Source organism: Amborella trichopoda, chromosome 12, assembly GCF_054954075.1.
Source record: "Amborella trichopoda isolate Santa Cruz 75 chromosome 12, AtrichopodaSantaCruz75HAP2 v2.0, whole genome shotgun sequence".
NCBI classification, from domain to species: domain Eukaryota; kingdom Viridiplantae; phylum Streptophyta; class Magnoliopsida; order Amborellales; family Amborellaceae; genus Amborella; species Amborella trichopoda.
In genome coordinates, this window is record NC_142347.1 from 49,702,387 (window position 1) to 49,723,520 (window position 21,134).

At 37.0% G+C, this 21,134-nt stretch overlaps 2 protein-coding genes across 10 annotated transcripts; one reads left to right on the forward strand and one right to left on the reverse strand.

Moving 5' to 3' along the window:
* Positions 1 to 830: 830 nt before the first annotated feature.
* LOC18446851 (2-isopropylmalate synthase) lies at positions 831 to 7,155 on the forward strand. Of its 8 annotated transcripts, XM_088853217.1 has the most exons (8): positions 968 to 1,333; positions 1,721 to 2,326; positions 2,847 to 2,957; positions 3,531 to 3,632; positions 3,960 to 5,225; positions 5,363 to 5,469; positions 5,876 to 6,277; positions 6,386 to 7,155. In XM_088853217.1, the coding sequence occupies exons 5-7, from the start codon at positions 4,008 to 4,010 to the stop codon at positions 6,138 to 6,140; spliced, it is 1,590 nt and encodes a 529-aa protein (XP_088709343.1). In that variant the 5' UTR covers positions 968 to 1,333; positions 1,721 to 2,326; positions 2,847 to 2,957; positions 3,531 to 3,632; positions 3,960 to 4,007; the 3' UTR covers positions 6,141 to 6,277; positions 6,386 to 7,155. The 8 variants fall into 8 exon arrangements, with proteins under 8 accessions (XP_011628005.1, XP_020530810.1, XP_088709344.1 ...); XM_020675151.2 differs by lacking the exons at positions 2,847 to 2,957; positions 3,531 to 3,632 and having other exon boundaries at positions 922 to 1,333; positions 3,960 to 4,080; positions 4,432 to 5,225; XM_088853218.1 differs by lacking the exon at positions 3,531 to 3,632 and having other exon boundaries at positions 955 to 1,333; positions 2,780 to 2,957; positions 4,018 to 5,225.
* A 316-nt stretch (positions 7,156 to 7,471) lies between these two features.
* On the reverse strand, positions 7,472 to 10,365 carry LOC18446850 (uncharacterized). Of its 2 annotated transcripts, none has more exons than XM_020675152.2 (2): positions 9,983 to 10,365; positions 7,472 to 9,875 (listed from the first exon to the last, which is right to left on the reverse strand). In XM_020675152.2, the coding sequence occupies exons 1-2, from the start codon at positions 10,328 to 10,330 to the stop codon at positions 7,701 to 7,703; spliced, it is 2,523 nt and encodes an 840-aa protein (XP_020530811.2). In that variant the 5' UTR covers positions 10,331 to 10,365; the 3' UTR covers positions 7,472 to 7,700. The 2 variants fall into 2 exon arrangements, with proteins under 2 accessions (XP_020530811.2, XP_006857017.4); XM_006856955.4 differs by having other exon boundaries at positions 9,980 to 10,365.
* Between the last annotated feature and the right edge of the window lie 10,769 nt (positions 10,366 to 21,134).

Consider the following 21,134-nt stretch of genomic DNA (forward strand, 5'->3'; position numbering starts at 1 on the left):
TTGAGTGAAACCAAACACTATAGCGGTTGAAAACTATTAAAAAAATATAAAAAACCCAAAAAATAGGAAAAACATATTCAAAGTAAAATTTAACAAAACACAACTACATTGTTAAAAAGGTAGCATAACAATAGATTTAAAAAAAGGGCCTGATTTGTACACGGCCAAGCCCCGCATAAGTAGAAATGTGGGCCTCTTAATAAATCTATTTTTCAGATGGATTTTAAGATTTAATTTTTGAGGACATATAATCTCTAACATGGAGATCATGAATATGAATAAATAAATAAAATTTAAAAACTAAAAGCAATAATTCTAGCAAGAAAACATTGGGACCGTTAGTTTCCATTGTTTTTAAATAGAACACCTACTTGCATCCATCTTTAAGATGGATGCTCTATACTCTATGGACTGCATATGTAGAAATGCAGTCCAGCCCGCATAAAACAAATTTATCTTAAAAAATAAGTTTGTGACTAGAGGTATTTTCAATTTTTTAAAAAATATAAAAAAAAATATTCACGACCAAAACACTTTTTAATTTTTGCCAAAATGATAAAAAACGTAAATAAACATGTTATAAATATATTTGTTATTTTTTAAAAAAAAATAATTTAAGATCCCATAGTTAAATCAAACAAGGGCCCTAGGCAGAGTAACTCCCGACTTTTGGAGCACTGCCATGTACTCTCTGTGGCCTCCAATAAGCTCACAAGCAAGCTTGTTGGATGCAAAGAAAACTTTGGACTTCAACTAATCCCAAGTTCATAGGACCTATGATTTTCAAAATCCAAAATAGTTTTAATAACCTCCAAAAAAAAAGAGTAAGCATTTTATTACAAATGTTAAACGACACCTTAAATATCAAATATCATCATTTCAAAAAAGTATAAAAAATTGGAGAAATTATGCGCCTCGATTGCTTATTTCTCTCTCGCATATTTCTTCTTCTCTAACTTTGTTTTCTTCTCTCTCTCTCTCTCTCTCTCTCTCTTAACTTTCTTTTCCTCACCTCTCTCTCCCCCCGTGGCATCTGTAATTTCGCGCCACATTTGCTTTTTTTTTAGCCTTTCCCTCTCTGCAACTCCCCTCTCTGCTTCACACTACCACTATACACAACAGAAGCCATGCCCCTCATCCTCTTGGATTAGATAGATGGTTTAGGGTGTCAACTCTGTTTAATTGATGGTTAGGGTTTCAACTATCTGGATGGGTTACTGTAAATGAGGGAGAGATGGAACACGAAGGGAGTATCGCGAAGTTCAGCAAAGATCCAGATGCTTTTGCTCGCATGGTAGCCAACCTCCGTGACCACAGTCATAAGTTAGAACAGGTAAGAAACTTCTTCGGCTTCCTTCTTTTACACTTGAATAAATTGTGAGATTTGTATGAATAAATCTGGTTAAACCGAATGTTTACTTATTGGAAACAAAGAAATGGACGACTTAATCTGATATTGCAATGAAAATAGCAAATGTTTATTTTTAAAGTTTTTTTTTTTTTTTGTTGGAGAACGGATCGATATTTTTTGTGAAAAACGATGATCATTTTTTTGTTCTGAACTTCTGATGAAGCAAACCACTGTGAAATAATGGATTCAATTTACCTTCTAACCCAGCTGTAACTTCTAACCCAATTTACCTTCTAACTTCTGAAAGATTTATTGATTTGATAGAATACGGGTAAGCAAGTGCTAAGTTATTTATATGCCATCTCGCAGGTTTTAAAATTGCCTCATTTGGGAAATTTATGCCATCTCTTATCAGAAGTATCTTTGTGCTTGTCGTTGCATCAATATGATTGCAAGAATACAATTTCCATTGATATATGGAACAAAGGGAGTCTAATTAGTATCAAATTCATTGATATCTTAAGTCTTTCTGATTTGCTATATGAAGAGATGTGCAGAAGGCTAGAACAGCTGTTCCATGCTCTTGGGCTTTTGCCAACAACTGTCTCTCCGGATCTTAATCAGCATTATCCAAATATTTCAAGCATCTCAGAATCTGTTCTGTTATTGAGATGTTGTGTAGTGATCTTACCATTGTTAGAATTCAATCAAAGTTTAGTCTTGGAGAAATCCCGAATTCTTGTTGCTGCACTTGGCAAACTTTGTGGTCCGGATTTGGTGTCGCTTGTAGCTTCTTGTAAGACAGGGGAACACATCAGCACCATGACCAGCTACTTTACGAGTTTTATTTCCAAAGAATGTGTTGTAGGTGATGATGGTGTGTTCAGCTCTCAATTGGAGGTCGATGCAAAGATATCATATACCTTTCAAGAAGCTTCTGGTTCATTGGTTCATCGGTTGTGCTCACTGCTTGAGGTATCTTCAAGGAGTTTGGTTCTACCAGCAAACATTATCGTGCATATTGGCATGTTTTTTTTTTATTAAACCCAGCCGCTTTCATGAACACAAAAGTATCAGTATCTTCTAGTCATGCTATTAGCAGCTGTAGAATCAATAAGTAAATCAATCTTCTATAACCAGTTGTGCAATACAGATGTCCTTGTGTATTTTATCGATATCTGGTATTCAAAGAGAAGGATATCTATTTTCTTTGCCACATCCAAGAATTATTGACGAAAGTATGAAAAATTTTATATCCCCATTCACCAAAGTAACAATGTTCTTGTAACTCATGCATCCTCATTTTTATTGCTAGTGGGTTGTCCTTTAATGCTCCTAATTGGGTCCATCATTAAAACTGCATTTACATATTGGTTTTTGGGTTCCTGTACATGTCATGTCTTATGCTTTATCATTTTTGGTGTGCAGCAATTGATTACATGGGTTACTTTTTCCATGCTTCACGTGCACCTTGACTACATGCGTACTTTTTCAGGCTGCACTTGCACCAGGACTACATGGTTTACTTTTTTCGGGCTTCACTTCTCAAAACTATCTAGTGTAAACCTATTCTGATCTTAGCTCTTCAGAATGACTTCGTAGGAAGGTAGTCAATTTCCCTAATGGGACTACCTCGTGTTTTTTTATTCCACAATTTTTGCTTAGTAAAGGATTGGAGTATTAGAGTAGATTTATCATAATCCTGTTGAAGTTTTTGCCATCATGCATAAAAATAAGGCTGGGTTTCTCTTTGCGTTGCAAGTGTACCCAACATATCTCAGACATATTTTTTGGATCTGGACTTTGTATCTTTGAAGTTACTCTGTTGCATAGGCCCTGGTTGGAAGCTGTATTGTTTTGTTTGTTTTTCAAGTAGTGTAAATAACTGCAAACAATGGCTTGATGCCTGCACCTAAATTAACATCAGGAAGCTATCTTTCTTTGCTGTTGTATAAAGAATCACATAATTCGAGAAAGCAGGTTGTGTTTGCTGTTCAAAGCACAGAAATCCTCCATTTGTAGCATGGGTTGAGCAATATCGAGTCAAGAATATGAATCAACATATTTGGTCAAAACTGTTACATTATTTCTCTTTTGCTTCTTGAAACACAGAAGCTGACATTTCCTATGGTTCTAGGCAATTTTATTTTTACCCATTGCTTCATTGCTTGCAAGGTAGTTGATGGTATTGACTTGGTAGCTGGCAAATCAAGTTGGCTCGGGCTGGTCCCAACTTGATTCGGCAGGTGGCAACCTGGGGATGTGCCACGTCTGATCTTGAGTAAGGGATTTTTCTTATATCTGTCAGGAGGTTAGACTCAGGACCCATTACTCGCCAAGCTTGCACTTAATGGCTCAGAGAACTGACCTGGATAGCTAGGTTATTTCTGTCGTTTAGGGGTTCCAAGACATCATTTTTACTAGACCTGAAGTGAACTTTGTCATGTGGACACATTTTATTCATTTATTTTTTCCTTTACTTCTCCCCCTCCTATCTTCGGAAAATCCATATTGTTTCGAATAACTATGATGACAGCCATTATGCATTAACTCACGCAAAAAAGGAAAGCCATTATTTATGGTGTAACTGGTGTATTAATCTCTTCAGGTTTTTGCTGATGAAATTTTGCTTCATCAAGATTTGAGGAAGTATCTTATGGCTGCAGATTCTGAATTGGACTTCGGTTCGGAAATGTTTGTGCACAATGCTACCTCTGAGGATGTTCACGGTGTGCTGGAAGTCATTTCTGCTCATTTTCTTTTGTCCATATGTAATGAGGCTGCCATGAACAAGTTTATTCACACAATATTCTGGTCAGACGAGTGGGATTTTAAGAGCCATGGCCTTAGCCATTGGGCAGTTATGACCTTGCTTGATCTTATGATCAATATTTCTTCACCCGATGTATTCCAGGCACATGTGTTTACTTTGATTACCCGATCCCTTGGTGTCCACTTCATTGATGTTGGCCTAAAAGTGGAGGAATTGAATGACTCTTATATAAAATTATTTGACTTATCGATTCAGCTTTACATGAGGCACATATCTGATGTGTATCCTTCTTACCCTTTTTTTCCAGTAAACTCTAATTCTGGTTCTAGTGGAGAAAGAAGTAGAAGAAAACCCGGAAGAAACTGTCGTGAACCTTTGCAATCTTTTATTCGGACTTTTATTAACAGGCAAATCAATTCTCAGATCCTCAAGTTTGTCGGTTTCTGCCAAAAATCCTTGAGCAATGAGTTGTCTCGAACTTCTTCTGATATGATGCTTGCATGTACTGAATACATCACAAAGAATGAACATGTTCTGGATGAGTCACACAGAGATGAAATTTGCTCCATATTAAAGTGTGTTGTTTTTAGATCCCTCTCTGGACCTAACAGGGTTAATGCTCAGTCAAGAGTGAAGGGAAGAAGTTACCACAAGGCTTGCCTTCTTGCTGCGATATTGAATGCAATGGGCTGTTCATTGCTGCAAATAATTAGGCTTATAAGGGGGAGCAGGAGTCTGGGTATTTTGAAAACGTTGAAAGACTATCCAATATGTAGAGAATTTGAGACTATAGCTGGTATTATTAGTCTCTTTGGTAACTACAAAGTTCGTCAGCCTATCGAAAGAATTCTCTATGATGTGATGGGAAGATATCCTGAGAGGCATAAGAGTACCAAGATCATGTTCATTCATTTTGTAGGTGTTCTTTCATTTTGTTTTGAGAAGGGACCAGAGATTTTATGGAAGCGGTGCATATTTATGTTGATGATACTGCTGAATCTTATGGTTTTTGAGGAGGGTAATATAGATGCATTAAAACCATTGCTTGAATCATTGAAGGATTATCTTTTTTCCCTGACTTCACAAAATAAAATCTCTCAGGTAAATTATATGGTTATACCGGGATTGAAATCATTCATCAATAATTGACCTTACTGTTTCATGAATCTTTTAACTTTTATGATTTTGTTCATAAGATTTGCCAATGCTGATTTTTGAAATTCAAACTAATGCTGCAGAATATTGTCCCTCGAGAATCGAGTCTGATAATTGCATCAAATTTGCAAAAGATTCAGATGCAGCACTTAGGAGAGAGATGCAAGTATTTAACCTATGGAACCAAAAAGTAAGTGAATCTTTCTTTTTGCTATATTTTGCTTATTATGGGAACAAGCCATGAGCGCCGTTCTTTTTCACTAGAACATCTTGGACTTTTAAATGTTAAAAGAATATATTGCAAATCAACATTAGCTGACTTGTCTTATGTGGGCTCTCATCTTAGAAAAACACCAATTGTAATCATGCATGTGCATTTTTATGAGCAATGATCCTATGAGACTCGCCCACACCCATGTGTGTAGGACCCCAAATAATCACCATTAAATTTGGCACAGATCTCTATAAAAGTTATCACATGGTCGTGGGACTTGACTTCTTTAGAGATCTATAGTGAATTTTTATAATTTTTTTAATATATTATTGATATGCTTCCTGCCTGTTAGACAATTTCATTGCCTTCAATTGGTTTACAGTTGCGTCGGGGCAAAGGCTGTTGATGTTCGTAATGGAGAAGCCTTTCTCAAATGTATCACTAACAAGCGAGAATTGGATCGTAATAAGATCTGTGATTATGATGACCTGAATGATTTTATCGTGTGCAAACCTGGAAAGGACTATTCCAGTTGGCTGAAGCATAGAAAGAGGTATAGAGAATGGAGATGTTCACGATATGCGATAGCGAGGAATGAAAGGAAAAGAAAGCTATGGAGATTATTGACTGGAGGCTTCCGCTCATAGAAATGTTTCATATGCAAGGATAAGAATCTGTCAAATTTGCAAGAGCTTGCATGGCTATGAATTACCTGACTGGAGTTTCCCAGAGGTTTATTTTATATGCTGTGGTAATTTGGGGTGTTATTTCAAGTGGGTGCCCGGTAAACCTCAGAAACTTGATCCTTATTAGTGATTTTTTATGAATTTTTTTTATTATCGATATGTTTGCTGCGTGTTTGGCAATTTCATTGGCTTCAATTGGTTTACAGTAGTACTGGGGCAAAGGCTGTTGATGTTTGTAATGGCGAAGACTTCACAAGCAAGCGAGGAACTCGTGATAAGCTTGGTGATTATGATGACCTAAATGTTTCGACGTATCGACGTATGCAAACGTGGGAATGATTATTCGAGTTAGCTAAAGCAGAGAAAGAGATAAAAGGAATAGAGACGTTTAGTATGCGAGGATCTGGAGGAAAAGAAGGCGTTGGAGGTTATTGACTAGCTTCAACTCAGACATATGTTTGAACATCAAGGGTAAGAATCTGTGGAAATTGCAAGGAGCCTTGGTATCACTCTTTGCATGGCTCTAAATTACCTGACCAGAGTTTCCTCAGAGGTTTATTTGACGTGCTGTGGAAATTTAAGGTATTATTTCAAGTGGGTGCCCTGTTAGACCTCAGAAACGTAATCCTCATTCATCGACTAACTTACGTCACTTGGAGCCGGGCCTGGATGCCTAACTCTGAAATTGGGATGAGCCTTCGAAATTTGTGCACTTTTATCAATAGTTGGCCGAGTCAAGCTCTCTGATATGGCCGAGTCGACCTGTGCCTCGGGCTTGGCTGGTGAATCAGAGCCCATGTCTGGGCTTTTACACAGGTGGCCTACAAATGAAAAATCCAGCCAAACTAGTTTTTTTTTTTTTCTGCAAAGGAGTAAGTGTACAGGACGCACCAGTGGGAGCACATTAAACTTGGTCAAATGTGCTGTGCACTTTGTATTTATTATATATATGGTTAGGGCATCACCATTTCCGCCATTCATTGAGGAGGCAGAAAGTCTATATGGACCACACGCACTATACAGTTATACACGACTAGCTTCAATAGGAAGCAAAAATAAGAGGGTCTTGAATGCAAAATCTCAGCTGCCCTGTCACAACACTATATTGAAACCAAAAGGTTTAAGGAAACATCAAAAAGAGATGTGGTTACGATTTCAGTTAAATAATTCCATAAAAAGAAAATGAACCTTCCCCATCAATGTCAGTCAAATCTGTAATTGGGACAAAAAGAGGGTAGCCCAACCATTATATCGTACCCACAGAAAATAAAAACTTGTTTCACCAAGAGGTAGAAGAGAGACCAACCAACTATTGTATTGTATTGTATTGTATTGTTAACAGTGCTTAACAATGCTTTGATCCCTACTGTTCAAACAAAAAAAAGACCTTGATCCAAGAGTGAGAGGAGGGAAGTCCTATCTTTCACAAAAAAAACTCTGCTCACAAAGAGCTAGAATAGAGAGAGAAACCAAGCAAGTAAGTATTCTATTTTTCAACAACGGTAAGAGAGAGAGGGAGAGTCAAGGGTACCACCTTGTTACCAAGGCAAGGGAGGCAGTAGCAGCAAAAACAGCAGTGGTGGCTGCAACAGGCCACCCCCATAAACCCCCCCTCTTCCCCTGCTCTGCCTTTTCCAATAACCCCTTCACCATCTCCACCTCCTCTCTCATCTCCTTCTCTCTCTCTGCTTTCCTCCTAAATGCCCCACATATCACTTCCAACTCCTCCTCAATGCCACCCATTTCCAGAGTCTCATCTCCCTCACCTGTTCTTCCATTCTCCTCCTTTTCATCACTCATAGACTCCATTGTACTGCTCTTGAGCTCCGAATAAACCCTCTTCAACATTGTCTCCAACGAATCGATGCGAAGGAGGAGGCCCTCTGATCGATCGGAGGACTCCTCCAAGCTCTTCTCAAGAGCTAATTTTTCCTCTTTCAATGAACCCAAGCTTGTTTCTTTCCCCTTAATCTCTTGGAGAAGCTGGCCATGCTTTAGATGCATCCTCTCTACTTCCTTCTCCATTGCTGAACTGTGCTCCTCCATGTCCTTGAGAGCAAGTTTCAGGCCTTGGGTACTGCAAAGAGACTTGTCTGTCGCCTCAAGGGCAAGTTTCAGCTCGTCCTGGAGCTTAGAGAGAGCTTTGCGTGAGTTTTCAAGCTCATATTTCACACCAGTGACGCCATCGAGCTTTTCCTTTATCTGGGCAATCATGGCATCTTTGCAAGCGTTAGCTTGCTCTAGGCTTCCTTTCTCTCTCATGAGCTCTTTCACCTTCGATTCGGATTCCGCAAGAGAGGATTCCATTTGTTTTTGCAGAATGGTTATCTCCTCTCTCACAGATTCCAAGCTCTTGTCCTTTGCCCCCATATCAATGAGGAGTTGGCTGTGCTTTTTCCTCATCCTCTCAAGCTCAAGCCCCAGCTCTGCTTTCTCTCTCTCCGACTCTCTGACACAAGATTGAAACCCCTCTGCTTCTTTTCTCCATTGGACATGCTCTACACTTCTTGCTACACTCTCCTGAAGAAACCGATCTCTAGCTTCTCGAGCAATACTCAGCTCATTTTGAAGCTGAGTTTGAGCTCCTTTGAGATCTTTGCAATGCTTCTGCATATTGATGCTAGCCATGTTGAACTTGCTAGCCTCTTCCTCGAATGCAGAGATCTTGCTCTCCTGATAAGCCTTTTCTTTCTCCCAGTTCTCTTTCTCTCTCATCAACCATTTCATCTTTGCATCAAACTGAGACATTGAACATTCCAGATTCTCCTGGAGAGCAGCTTTCTCCTCTGTCAAAGTCTCCAAGCTTCTCTCCTTCTCCTTCAACTTTTGGAGCAACTGCTCATGCTTCTGATTCATCTCTCCAAGCTTCTTCCTGTTTTGAGCATCACGTGTCTCCATCTCTGTAACAGAGCCTCTTAGGGTTTCTGCTTCCTCTTGTTTCAGGAAGAGCTCCCTTTGACAACATTCTCTATCTCTAACAAGCCGATCAGATTCAGCTTTAGCTCGATTGAGCTCAGCTTGGAGCTCATACTGCTCTTCCTTGAGGGCCTCCAATTGCTTCTGCAAATTATACTCCGAGGCCCTGAGCTGGGCAACGTTTTTCTCAATATCATCGATCTTTGCCTCATTGTAAACCCTAGTCCTCTCACTCTCTTCACTCTGTTTCTCAAGTGTTCTCACCCTGGATTGAGACACTGAAATCAAGGACTCGAGCCCTTGTTTCTCTCTCCTCCATGACTCTGAACCCTCAACCAGCCTTGCTCGAGCCTCTTTCAGGCTCTCGACCAAAGACGAACTGAGCTCCTCCTCCTCTTCAATGAACTTCTTCAATATCTCATCGTGCTCGGATAGCTGAGAAGAGAGGACGAGGATCCCTACGCTCCAGGAGAGCTCGGATTCGAGGTTTCTGCTGTCGTCCTGCTCCTTCATTGATCTCTGATAAGCAGCCTCAAGCCTTTGTTTCTCTGCTTCTACCCTTGAAATCTCCATTTCTAGGGTTTGCTTTGAGGTATTGAGAGAGGCGACCTGTTCTCTGAGCTCCATTGTTTGCTTCAATAGAAAGTTGTTGAGGCGTTTGAGATTGGCCTTCTCTTCCTCTTTATCAGCTTTAGTTTTTGGATTTGCGCCATTTTTCTCCTCTTTGGCATTGATGCTGACGGTTTGAGTTGCCACTTTCTTCTTTCCCATTCTTTCTTTCTGCAAAGAAAAATGAACAGTTGGGAAGCGGATAGTTATAAGCATAAACAACAACTCACCACCTCTTCTATTTCACTTAATTATAAGCATAAACAAGAACTCACCACCTGTTGTTGTTGAGAACTGAAGAACTCACCAACCACCCCTTGTTTTGAGAGAGGGAGAGGGAGAGGGAGAAAGAAGAGAGAATATGTGAAGAGAGGGGAAGAAAGGGTTTTATATTTATTTGCTTTGAGGCGCAGGTGGCCGTTAGAGAACGCGCGTTCCCAGGCACAAGTTACTAGAAGGAGAATCAGACGTCGTTTCAAATTTGAAACCGACGCAGCGCAGCGCAGCGCAGCGCAGCACAGCACAGCTGAGGAGATAATGAATGGATGGGTGCGGGTGCGGGTGCGGGTGCTCGTCCTTCTGCCTTCTCTTGTTTGCTTCGCCCATCCATTTTCTTTCTTATGCATCCCTCTCACTCAACGACCATAGAATTTTACTCACGTATGCCTTTTTTTTCTTCTTTAAAAAATTGGATGCTTTAGGCCTCCGGGACCACAAATGTAGAAATGCCGTCCCCCCATATGAAACGATTTTCCAAACCTCTTAGATACAACCCGACCATTGGATTGGATGTGAAATTAGGTGGTTGTAATTATCCTATTGACCAATCTCAAATTTCAAAAGAAATTTTCTGCAACTTTGTGACACATCCAAGCTATCAAATTTCACATCAAATGATTGTAATGAATTGTGGCCACCTTGTGTCAAAGGCAAATGGTCATTGTATACAATCTTTATTTTTAATAGGAAAATTATTTTATGTACGTTCGATTGCATTTCTACATACGTAGTCCAAATGAATAAAGCATCCATCTTAAAGACAATTGAAACTAACTGTCCAAATGTTTTCTTGATAGAATTATTATTTTTAATTTTTAAAATTTATTTATTTATTCATGTTCATAATCTTCATGCAAAAGATTACATATCATTAAAAATTAAGTCAAAAAATTCATCTGAAAAATATATTTATTAAGGTGCCTGCATTTCTGCTAGGCCCACATACTAACCACGTTGATGTAGGGAGAATATAAAAATGGAACAATAAAAATCAAATAAAATAATCATTGAGAAAATATACTTCTCTTAAAGTTTGCAAGGGAATTCACCCCAAAAAGATTTTATCATAAGATCAAATTTAATCAACTCTCATTTGATCATTTATCTTATCATTTACAATGAAGGGATATCTCCCTTTAAATAGACTTCCAAACAAATAACTAAATAATCACGTACACAAATTTTTCCCATCTCTCACTTCATCTCCCTATTTTATCTCTACTGTTAGTTTTAAAAGATTTGCTTCCAAAAGATAACCCACCTCCATGCCTATACTCTCTTAACCTCAAATGCCATCCTCTCAACGTTTGATAAATCCAAAACATACCTTCCCATATTTTTCTTATATTCAAATCCCCTTAAATCTCTCACTAAATATATTTAGACCCCTTTAAATCTCCCACTAAATCTCCCAATTAACCATACTCACCCAAAAAAAAATTTATCCCTCCTCCTACTTAACTTTATCCTTTTATGGGCTATTTTTCTATTCCTAATTAAAAATAAAAAATAAATAAACTCTAATTTTTATTTGCATCATTCTACTCTGGGAGAAGCTCGGCTTCGAGTTTGATTCAAAGCGGATCCTGCAGCAAGGTCCACTTCTTTAGTCAAGTGTACATCCATCCTCTTTTTTGGACATTCAAATGCACAGTGCCCTGGCTCGTTGCATCGATAACAAGTGAACTTTGCAATATCCATTTTCTTGTCATTAAATTTTGGTTGGCACGAAGCTTATTTCTGAGTGTAAAATCACTTATCGTTGTGCTCTTGAAATTTAGTTTCTACTCATAAAGCAATTTGAAAAGCTTCGCTTAAAGTTCAACGTCAATGTAGAAAAATGTCATCCTTAATGGTTGGTTAAAGGTCATTTACATATCGAGTAAACTTTTGTCCTTCTGTTTCTTGGAGGTTGTTTCGAACAATTAATCGATAAAACTATCTAGTATAATCTTACACTTTTTTCTTATTTTGTCGAAGATTTTCGAGCTCTTGAGAGAAAATTTGCTCTGGAGAAAAAAAAATTTCAATTTATTTTTCATCTTTTGTCAGTCAGTAATTTTTCTTTTTTCACTACGAAGTCGAACTCCCACCAGAGAGCAGCATACCCATGGACGTTGGTAACAACAAGTTGAACCTTACATTCCTCTGGCAATTAACTCCATTCAAAATAATTCTCAACTGCACTTAGCCAATCAATAAAAGCTTCAATGTGGATGTTACCATGAAATTTCAGGAGATCAATTTTAATATCGAAATCTCATGGTTGCTCTACAAGATGCGGATCTCATATGCAAATTTCTTCTTGACGTTCTGGATCAATAGCTCGAGTCAATCGCAAAACTTGTTTTGTCTCTACAATGAGATTTGGCACCAAGTTAGCATTGCCCTTTTTTATGAATGATGTCCTCCAATCGTTATAACCACTTATTAGTTTCATTTATTTCTTGTCGAATACACTCCAATATTGTATTCAAGCTCTCTTGAATTTGCCAACCCATATAATCCATGGGTTGCTTCAATATATCCTCGAACGTAAGAGTGGGTTTCATCGACATCTATTGGATCTTTGGATCTCACTTACTTTGATACCAACTGATGCATGGAGAAAATAACAATGGAACAATAAACATAAAATAAAAAAAAATCGCTGAGAGAATCTATCATCTCTCAACGTTTAAAACAGAATCTACCCAAAAAAAAGTTTGTTTCTAAGGGAATCCCCCAAAAAATTTTATCGCAATATCAACTTTATTCAACTTTCATTCTCTTATCATCGTTTACAATAAAAGGATATCTCCCTTTAAATAGAGTTCAAAACGAACAGCCTAAAAAAACCTCTCTCTCTCACGTCCACAAACTTTTCCATCTTCCTCTTCATCTCCTTATGTTCTCTCTATTTTTTGTCTTAAAAGATTTGCTTCCAAAATAACCCACCTCTATCTCTATATTCTCTCTCTTAACCTCACCTATCATACCAATTTTTCAAGCCCTCAACCTTTAATAAATCCAAAACATACATTCTCATATTTAAATCCCATATATTTATCATATTTAAATTCCCTTAAGTCTCTCACTAAATTTATTTAAATTCCCCTTAAATCTCTCACTAAATTTATTTAAATTTCCCTTAAATCTCTCACTAAATTTATTTAAATATCCCTTAAATCTCTCATTAAATCTCCTATTTAACAATACTTATCAAAAAAATCCTCCCTCCTCTCATGTAACTTTATCCTTATTATAGCTCTCTTTCTATTATTAATTAAATAATAATAATAATAATAATAACAAACTTTGATTTTTATTTACATCACATGACCTTCTTAATATTTTACCCTTAATTTAATTATTGTTTTTTTTTTTGCCCCCACGAAGTCAAAAAGTTGCACTTTTTAATGATAAACTAGCCCTTTCAGTACACGTACCGACCATATTTGTCAACTCACGTGGTACACATCTCGAAGAAAAATAAGACTATTTCACAAAATTTACCACAAAAATTTGCTAAAAATGAGCAATTGTCGGACCGGAAGAATATGGCCAAAAATTTGATCCGAAAGAAACCTTTGTCGGACCAACCATCAGTCATCAAAACCTAGACTATGCTCCTACACATTTTTCTGCTGGACTGCTTTTTTCCATGTTCTTCTTGCCTGGCATAAAACCATGGCAAAAAACAATGGAAAAATGCGGTTCATCACACATAAGTCATACCAAAAGAGGCTTCTAGAATTCGAAGCCATAAGTCAGACCAAAAAATGCGGACCGGAGAGGCATATGAAATTCAAAGCCAAAAGCCAAACCAAAAGAGGTAGTCTCTTGTCCCCCATCTAGTGGTGAATCTGCTCCTGAGTTGTTGCTCTGCTGTGTCTAGCCTGTCCTCTAGGTACCTTGGAAGGCAGGGAGTGTGACAACATACACGGTTCCCCTACCCTTCTCATCAGTTGCAGGGTTTGGTGGCCCAAAATTGACTTGGCTTTGCCAAAAGCCTCATCTTTAAAAGCCCGAAGAGTTTCCCTTGAGGAAAGATTTCTCTTTGATCGACCAAGCCGAAAGACAGATCTCATCACAACACATGCCTTCCCTAAACTATCTATAAATTGAAACTGGAAGAAGGAATTCTTGCTCAACGCACTACTAGCTTTGAGTTCCGACTTCAAAGCTCTTATCAGTTCAAAACCTAAAGACAAAGCGCATCATTGGTTTCAACTATCGCCTTTATTGTGTACTAATACGCTTGCTTACTATAACCCCAAAGAAATCAAACAGTACTTGTTACAACTCCACTCCCGAAAATATAGTTTTGATTCTGATCCATCAGCATCCACTATCGGAAGGAATTGGCTCACTTATCGTCTGCTACTCCAAACCCAGAAACAAATACTTTCTTTCTCTCATACCCTTGACCTTAAGCCCTGTAAAGATGGAATGTTTCCCTTGCCCTACCGCTCTCATTGCCCCGTAAAGACTCTATTTCTGCAGCCGCCTTCTCTTTCAATATAGGCAATCCGCTCTCCTATGGTTACTTAAAGTGTGCCGGACCGCACTTTCCTCTTTTCATCTAAGGGGAGACCAATTCCTTCCTGAACTAATTCGGGCCGGGTTGATTCTCAATATAGATCGCCAAATTTTCAAGCACTAACTAAATGTAATTGTGGAACATCAAGGCACACAGTGTAGCATAGGTTAGCTTGTTGACACATGCCTTATTACTTTATACACACCATGCTTTCTGAAGCCTTAACTACAGAATGACCAAATCTTATAAGGGGAAACTTTTTTAAAATGCATCTAATTTATCAACTATTAAACAGAAAGCCCATTAAAATACAAATGAACATGAGTTTAAATAATTAAAAATGAGTAAAATGTTAATAGTTGATACTTGATAAGTTTAGTGTATTTTTATTAGTTCCCCATTTAAGAACTAATCCGGATAAGTTAGAGTAGAGGGACTATACTAGGAAATTTTAAGGCAAAAACCATGATCAATCATTCTTCTTTTGATAAATAAGTTTTTATATACTTTTAGTCAAATTACAAATTGGAAAACATGCTGTAGTATAAAAAGAAATGGCAGGAATTAGAGCAGCGAGAGTGATGTTTTTTGGGTAATTGTTGCAGGAAATTACCAGAGTAATAAAGACATAACAGTAGTTGTATTAGAAGATAAGATTTGGATCTATAATGTGCATTCAATTACATGACTCAATAGTATTTTAAAGGTAATATAGTTTATTTAGTGCAAGTTGTTCACAAGCTTCTCTAGTCATTTGTTGTGAAACTGAATGTGTGTAATTTCTCTCTGCACAGCTCAAAATAAAAAGAGCAAAAAAAAATAAAAAATTAAAAATACTTTGCGTACGATCAATAGCACATCCCTAGCCACCCAAAGGGCTAGGCAATATACTTACTTTCTTATGTGGCTCTTATTTTATACTATTTTAAAAATATATATCTTTCAAACTTTGAGCATGGCTAGTAGTGAAAGAAGAACTCGTGTGATCTAGCCGGAGTGTATAATAATTTTTTATTTATTTTTCAATTCTTTTTTCTTTTTCTTACGATCTAGATTACATACAAGAGTCTTTTTACAATATAATAACTTCAAATAAAATAAAATAAAATAATACAATAGGATCTCAAGAACTTGAAGTCATTTAAAACCTTTCTTTCAATAACAAGAAAAGACAAACCTTATGCTTGGAAATAAAAGATATAATAAATAAATATGGAAGAAATAAAAGAGAGTGTCTGATATTACCTCAACCGGGTGTAGTACACCCCACGTCGAGTCTCTTCCTTTCGATGGTATTCGGGATCTTCGATCGATCTCTTGATTTATCCTTCTTATAGCAAAACACAAACAATGCACACAGATCTCTATCTAGAACCACCCACTTAAAGCCTCAATGTTTAGGCGTAATTCAAACCCATTGGCTTGATGCACATGAGTGATAGAAACTAAAAAATGAGAAAGAAAACTACTAGTTAGGGATGATCCCTTTGTTGCTCACAAAATTATATAACCCAACTAGCCTGATTTAAAACCCATGAGAGAGAGACAACCAAGATAACATAACCTATCTTGGACGTGCCTCCTTAGAGTCTACAAGAGAGAGAGAGACTTACTAGGTTGGGCCGTGCCCCATAGGATTGTTTATATGAGAGAGAGAAAGAGATGTGTACTATTTTAGAGAGATAAGAGAGAATGAATAAGATGTATAGAGACAAGGGAGAAGAATGATCATTTTTATATATATTTGTATGCATTAGCGTTTGTCATAAAATCGAAAGAGAAAATATTTATTGTCGATCTAAAGAGACTTGTAGGATGAGAGATGTGAGTCATCAATTCCCTAAATCCGTCATCAAGATGCTAAAAAATGTGTTATAACCTTATCCTCACATCCATAACCCTATTCCCATCAAATAAGTTAAATAAGTAAATTATCTCTTTACTTTTTCTATTCGTAAATATTCATTCTTTATTTTTAAAATCAAACCTTCTTGATTAAAAAGATATCTTAAAACTCAATATTATCATTCCTTAATTAGCATGGGATGCATCTCACCATATTAAGCAAGAAAAGACAATCCCCTATGGGTGTGGCTTGCCACCCTTTGGTGGTCACTCATGGGCCCCACCCAATTGTCTTATGTGATTTAAATGGGCCTCAAATAATTATAGAGGGGGTCCCACATATTTTCAAAACAGTAAAAATTGATTTTTAGATTTTTCAAACCTATTAATTTATTTAAAACTTTATAAATAATTTATCTTGATTTATAAATCCAAATGACAAATTTAAAATATCATAAGCTTCATAAAAATTCAAATAAACATTCTAAAAATCAAATAACATAAACTAATTTTGATGGGAATCGGATCCGAATAAATATAAGATTTAATCAATGCATAAGAGCACTTCACCTTCAACTATTGATCACAATCCACAATAACTTTCTCAAATTGACCCACAATTCACTGTAGAGGCTCATGATTGGACCACCAAAGTCAATCAATGAGCTAGGGGATGTAATCTAAGTCTGCGGATTTCAGGTTTTCCCCTGGAGACAAACAACGATCTACATGACCATGATGCAACCATGACTCTATGGTGCATAGGGGTAATCTCTCGCATATGTACACACTTAACCTATAATAGTGGATTTATTTATGTACATGTCGTGTGATGATACAACGATGAGGTTTTAGTCTTTTCTCTATAAACTGTTCATCACATACAAGGGTCGCACAGTCCCTCGACTCTCATCCAAACATACTCTGACCTCATTAAGGGCTAACTCACTAAACCTTCATCAATTTCATCTCTTTGCCTAGGTACCTTGGGTTTTCCTACTCAACTAGCCTAGCACGTCAAGCCTAGTCTGAGTATTAGCAAATTGCATTTACTTAATATGGTCCACAGGATGACCACATTCCTACTGAGTTTATGCATCATTTATTCAAATGTTTATATAATCTCTCTTAAGGCTTTTAAAGGCTACATAAACCCAACAAGTAGCACATTTTTAATTGCCTGTTTTGCGCATCTAATGACAAGAGGTGATTGTGACATTTTCATACCAAATATTAAATAGGAAAACTATGGATAACTCCTCTGAAATGTATTTTATAGACATCAAACCCTCCAATACTTTTCATATCACATCCCTAACCACTTTGCTTTTATCCCCAAGTCAAAAAGTTATGATTTTTATAACGACACTACCCTTTTGAGTACATGTACCCTCATGTTTATCTTAACTCATATGGGATGCCACTCGAAGCCAAAATGGGAACCCATTCGGCACAAAATTTGCCGAACCGGCAGAATTTGCCTAAAAATGTTGTTTGGTATAGGCACAACAAAACTAGTGTCGAATTTGAAGAACATGACCAAAAATTTGGATCGTCAGAAGCTACAAGCCAGTCTGGTGCATTTTTTGTCGAACCGCAATTTTTTGCTAGCAAATTTCTTCCTGAACTGCAATAAAAACAATGAAAAAATATAGACCGGTAGTGAGGAATTCAAAGCCAATCTAGCATATTTTTGTACCAGACCAAAAGTCGGTCTAATACTCCAGCACAAAAGTGTGCTGGACCGAAATCTGACTTCAAATTCAAGAAGCCTTCGCACTTTTCCATTTTGGGCAAGGATATATATATATATATATATTGGGTAAAAGAAGATTAAAAGGGTAGTTTAGTCTTTAAAATATTAACTTTTTAAATATGCCGTGGAGTATCCATAATTTTCCCTATTAATTATACCTATTTACTATTTATTTTGGAATAAACTACCACTTAAAATTGCCTCTCCCCTTGACATGCTCCCAACTCAACCAAAAGCTTGGTCCCCCAACTCAACCAAAAGCTTGGTCCCCCAATATTGAGAGAGCATGGACCAACCTACACTTAGATAATTCACTAAGGATCTCAACTCAATGGCCTGAATGCTATCTATGGTCCATGCATAGTTCACAAGTTTTTGACCTTCGAAAGTAAAAGGCTTCTCAGTTTGGGAATGCACTCAGGACCATAATCCAAATTGCGACAAGGCAACCTTTAGACTTTTTATTTGAATGACTATTATTGTTCATTTTAAATTAACAAAGTAAGAGCATGTTTGTTAAAATAGGATTTGCAGGCTTTCCATATGTTGGCTTACCTATTATCTCGACTAAGCTCCCAAAAATGAAATCATAACGGGTGTATTCCTCGATATTACATTTTGAGTTACTCCCAAGGGCCACATGGGCATAGGAAGGTATCCACCATCTATTTCCGATGCTGGGCGGTGGAGATCCACAAAGAATGGACTACGTAAATGTTGATCTCCACTGACCACCCTGTGATGGTCTCGCATGTCTGAATTGTGTTATTTGGACATATAGATATGTAGTTATAGGGGTTTCATGAGTTTTTTAAATCATATTTGATTCACTTTGTGATCAATTTATTACAAAAATAAAATAAAAATGAATTTAAGCTCAAACTTCCCTTAGGCTGGTCAAAATGGCAATCACTGGCCTTTGCCTTGGTGGTGTGGGCACGACAACATGATGTCTGGTTCCACTCCCACCTTACTAACCCCCCAAACCCCAACACACGTACACGCACACTCACACTCACACATAAATGTAGTATGCTTCTGAAGGAGCATACTGGACAACAACTTCCTCTGGCAAAAGAGTAACTTAGGAGGATATTTCTTAGGAAAATTGTTTTATGCCGGCTGGACCGCATTTCTATAAATGCGGTCCAGAAAGCGTAAAGCATCCATCTTACAGATGGATGCAAGTAGGTGTTCCATCTAAAAACGATGGAAACTAACTGTCCAAATATTTTCTTACCAGAATTATTATTTCTAGTTTTTTAAATTTACTTATTTTTCATATTCATGATCTTCATGTTAGATATTACATGCCCTTAAAAATTAAGTCCAAAAATCCATCTCAAAAATAGATTTATTAATAGGCCCGCATTTCTACATATGCGGGCTTGGCTGCATAGAAACCAGGTCCTATTTCTTATCCAAATTTTGGGATTTAAGATGGTTATTTTCAAGAAAATTTGAATTTTAAGTTCTTGCAGCAAATATTTTCACTACATTCAATCGGGAATTTGATTTGAGTCATCTGCACATGCGTAAATCAAAATTTTCTTCTAAATTTATCACAAACGAGCTGCAGATGATTTTGAAAAAATTTGGGTTCAATCTCCTGTGTTTTTACCTGTGTATCCTAATGAATAATCTAAACAACTGGTCCACCAAATATTTTACCTTTCCATCCAAAGTTATACAAAATGCATACGAGGATTACCTATGTCCATCCCGAAAAACATGGGTACTATATCAGGATTATGTTTGGTTATATTTGGAACGAGGATTTTAATTGCAATTATGTTTGGTTATATTCGTAACTAGGATTTTAATTTGCAATTTTGTCTCATTATATTCGTAACTAGGATTTTTAATTGCTTTAACTCTTATTCATCTGTCATCAACGTATAGTGGAGATTAACATGCACATGCATTTATGTATTTCACATTGTTTTAGAAATCGTCGATCTGGATCACGAGTTGTCAATGATTGGGAGTTGGTGGGGATTGACTCGTTCTTGGTTGGAACCGGGACTTAGTTCAGTTTTGATAGATTTACTACGTTTTGCTAGAGAACTAGGTGAGTCTGTCAAGGAACCGAGTGATCTAGAACAGCTGGGTCTCCTGGTTCCCACCCCCTTTTGTTTATTAGTATTTTTTACAAATTTTGAATTTTTACAAATTTAAAGTTATTTCTTAAAAAAATTTGAACCGATTTTCACACTGGAGAATCAATTTGATCCGACTTGGATTGACGATGCAAATCGGTCCAGCTGCTGTTGAACCAACCTCCCGATCAGAATTTCAAAACACTGGTATTTCAAGAGTTCACAACTTCACATGATAGATGATCGAACTTTCATATGATGTGTGCATTTCTCCAAAAAAATATATGGATATGGTCAGATCAGCAGATTTTCAGTTTGGCCCACCCCAAAAGAGGGACTTATAAGGCCTATATACCTCTCTCTCTCTCAGCAATTGAGTTTGATCAATCAAAAAATCTAGGCAGATTTTTTAGTTATATAACTCAAACTTCAGCAAATTTTAATCACTTTTTACCAAATTTCAGTTTTCTTGAAAATCCAACTGCTTGGATATTCATGAAAATGTTGGCAGATTTTCAAGTTATATAACTCAAACTTCAGCAAATTTTATTCAATTTTACCAATTTTCAGTAGTTTCTTGAAAATCCAGCTGCTCGGATCTTCATGTATTCTATATACTTTATCTTAACCAGATGTGATGAATGATCGTAGCTAGACGTTATGAGCAACGTAGTTAAAAGGGATCGTCAAACAAACACCACCCAAAGCTGTAAGGTGCGAAATCAGATGGTATAATAACATCTAGAAATGGGCCCACAGCATCCCCAGCAGAACACCAATTGGAATGTTATTATTTTTTTAAAGTTCATCCGAATTTTAAATAAAAAATGTTTAAGAAGCTCCCAATTTTCAAAATAACTTAAAAAAAAATCTCATTTTGGGAAGAATACAGTATGGTATTGAATAACATAATCATTTTCTCGAAGAAA